The sequence below is a fragment of the Cupressus sempervirens genome, chromosome 1 (assembly GCF_028749045.1).
Source record: "Cupressus sempervirens isolate cs-2001-9-10 chromosome 1, ASM2874904v1, whole genome shotgun sequence".
Taxonomy (NCBI): Eukaryota; Viridiplantae; Streptophyta; class Pinopsida; order Cupressales; family Cupressaceae; genus Cupressus; species Cupressus sempervirens.
The window spans coordinates 347,392,867-347,395,693 of NC_143118.1; the positions used below are offsets into that span (position 1 = coordinate 347,392,867).

Consider the following 2,827-nt stretch of genomic DNA (forward strand, 5'->3'; position numbering starts at 1 on the left):
AAATACCATTCATTAGCTATTGATAGTGTATCTCCCGTTACCAGAGGAAAGAAATCAATTTTTAACACTGGTCCATAATACATGCTATAGTTTGTTATTAAGGTTTACACCTACTCTATTCCTTTTTTTACAACTGATTTTACTCAATCATTTTAGTTTGATTTGCAGACAAAAAGGAAACTATTCATGGTTAATGTTTCACAAAAGTAGGACATAATGTTGGATCGGCTCTTAGAAAGAATTTCAGGAGGTGAACATTTGAAGAACATTATGATTGTAAGAAATACAAAAGCCCTGATGAAGAGTTGCTCGCTGAGGCCCCGTTTGGTTGCTGGAAGATGAGGGCCAAAATCGGGTTATCAGGGGTAAAACCAGGTTTTGTAGAAAAACATGGGCATTTGGTTGGTTAAAATTATAACCTGGTTTTCAATTTCATCTTCCAATAAAAAGGTGGAATTCGAAATTAAAACCAGATTTTGAATTTTATGACAGTTTTTAAAATAATATTGTGGGGTCCATGGTATATTCATCTTCCATGTCAACCAAACAGACCATTGGCTTTCCAAACCACAAAACTAGGTTTTCGAAAATTTGGTTATGCCACAAATTCATCTTCCCCAACCAAATGAGATTTGAAGGAATACAAGTTTCAATATATGAAATGGAGAAGCTCCTCAACAACGCTAAATCTACTTAAATTCAGGAAAGCAAGGCCATGGCTTCTACTCCTCTTGGTTTAAAAGGAAGGAAAAATAGGATGTAAAATACATGTCAATGGAACGCAGGGCCGATAAATCTATAACTTTTCTCTATATTGCAGTAAATGGTTATTTCCATTCTGCCATATATCTTTCGTCCTGACTTAACAATTAAAAGATGTAAACTACTTACCCGGATTCTGCTTGGAGGGACCAACCAGAGAAACTAGAGATTTGATGAAGAGCTCTCTCCCACTCCTCGATAGTGTTTTCACTCTGGCGAACTAAATGGGTGTAATGCTTTTCGAACGCCTTGGCGAATGCACCTCCATATCTCTGGGGGTGTCGAACATTGCAGGGCTGCACATCATAAAATAGGGGAATTATGAAGCCATTCGATCTGCACATCCGCGCTGCCTCTTCCAGACACCAAGTTGATTCTACATAGCATTTAGAAAAAATAGGGATGAGAATGTCACTTTGTTCAGTTGCCGATTGCAAGCTGGAATCGATGCCTTTACCCTTCTCTAGTTCTTCGCTGTCAAGGAAAACCCTGAGCCCTGCTTCAGAGAGAGCTGTGTAAAGATGGTCCACAAAAGTATTTCTTACATCTGGTCCATGAAAGCTAAGAAAAACATGAAACTTGTTGTTGGCATGGGGGGAAATAATGGAGGTACAAGGCTCAGAGTCCATCACTCATTCGCTTAACAAATATGATCTCAAGCGGGCTACACAAGTATGCAAATCCAATCGCTGCAGTGCAGTGTGGAATGGAATGGCAAAGGGGGTATACATATAAAGTTTTACGCGGTCAGACACAGCATAGAATTACTTTGGAATTTTCCTATGAAATTTTTATATATTTTCCTGGAAACTACCTTTTCGGAAAAATTAATCAAAGTTCTCCCACCTCTTATGGTTTTCGCGGATCCTTCCTTTTATTGGAGTAATCGCCAATAAATTATACATGTGTTGATGTGGTGTGGATTTCATGGAATGGTAGAAAGTGGTAAAGATGATATTTGCTATACAAATATAGTAAATCATACATATCTAGTAACTTTGGACTATATTGTAGACATGTGTTACACAACTCCATTACTTTTTTTAGTTTTGCTTGGTTAGTTTGCCTTGACATCAGGTTGGGTTTCTTTCATGTCAAGAAAGATTTCAAGAAAGTTTAATAGCTTTGTGGGAGGGTGGTAAGGCACTCTTACAATATTCTCGCCCCCTTCTGTTCTTAGATAGGTTTTGGAACCTCTGTCAGCTTAGACAATAACTTCAAAACACATTGGTACCATGGTAATGGGTTTGTCATTAGTTTTGGAATATTTCATTTTATCTCTCATAAATGTACATATATATGTAATTCTTTAAATTTAATGATAATTAAAAGTTAATTTTGACTAGTAAATATTCACATGACTTTGACTATCTTGAATTTCACATTTTATGGAGATTGTTGATGTGGCATTGGTTATGTAGGGGTAGTATTTACATATGGTATCTAATCTTTTGGTGCTGGAGACACAACTATAAGTCAATTAGCTTAATTTATTTTGCATGTGTTGTGTCTCCTAGTTATGACTAGCTTATATATATAGGGTATGTGCAAGATCACAGTGTGCCAAAAAGTGGCAATGTGAAAAAAATAGAGTTTGAAGATGTCTAAAAGCGCTTCAAAATCCGCTCTGACTTTTTTTCACCTATCCATGTACCAAAACTAGAAAGTAAGGCCCAAGCCATATCGGATATCCAATTTGATATCGGATATTCGATATTATCGAATATCCGATAACATGGAAAAATATATATAATATATTATACTATACTATAATATTATTATTATTATATTATAATAGTATAATATATTATAAATTATAATAATATAATATAATACATTACCTAATATATAGTATTATAATATAAAATATAATATATAGTAATGTAATATAATATATATAAAATAAAATATAATATAATATAATATAATATAATAATATAATATAATAATAAAGAAGTAATATATTGTAATATAATATATAATTAAAAAGTATTATATTATAATATAATATATAATATATCTAGCATTATATTATATCGAACCGGCGGAGATATTGGATATCCGA

The 2,827-nt window shown here is 33.6% G+C and overlaps 1 protein-coding gene across 1 annotated transcript; it reads right to left on the reverse strand.

Moving 5' to 3' along the window:
• Window positions 1-887: 887 nt before the first annotated feature.
• On the reverse strand, window positions 888-1,391 carry LOC149577652 (toll/interleukin-1 receptor-like protein). Its single transcript, XM_089797213.1, has one exon. The coding sequence runs from the start codon at window positions 1,389-1,391 to the stop codon at window positions 888-890; it is 504 nt and encodes a 167-aa protein (XP_089653339.1).
• Between the last annotated feature and the right edge of the window lie 1,436 nt (window positions 1,392-2,827).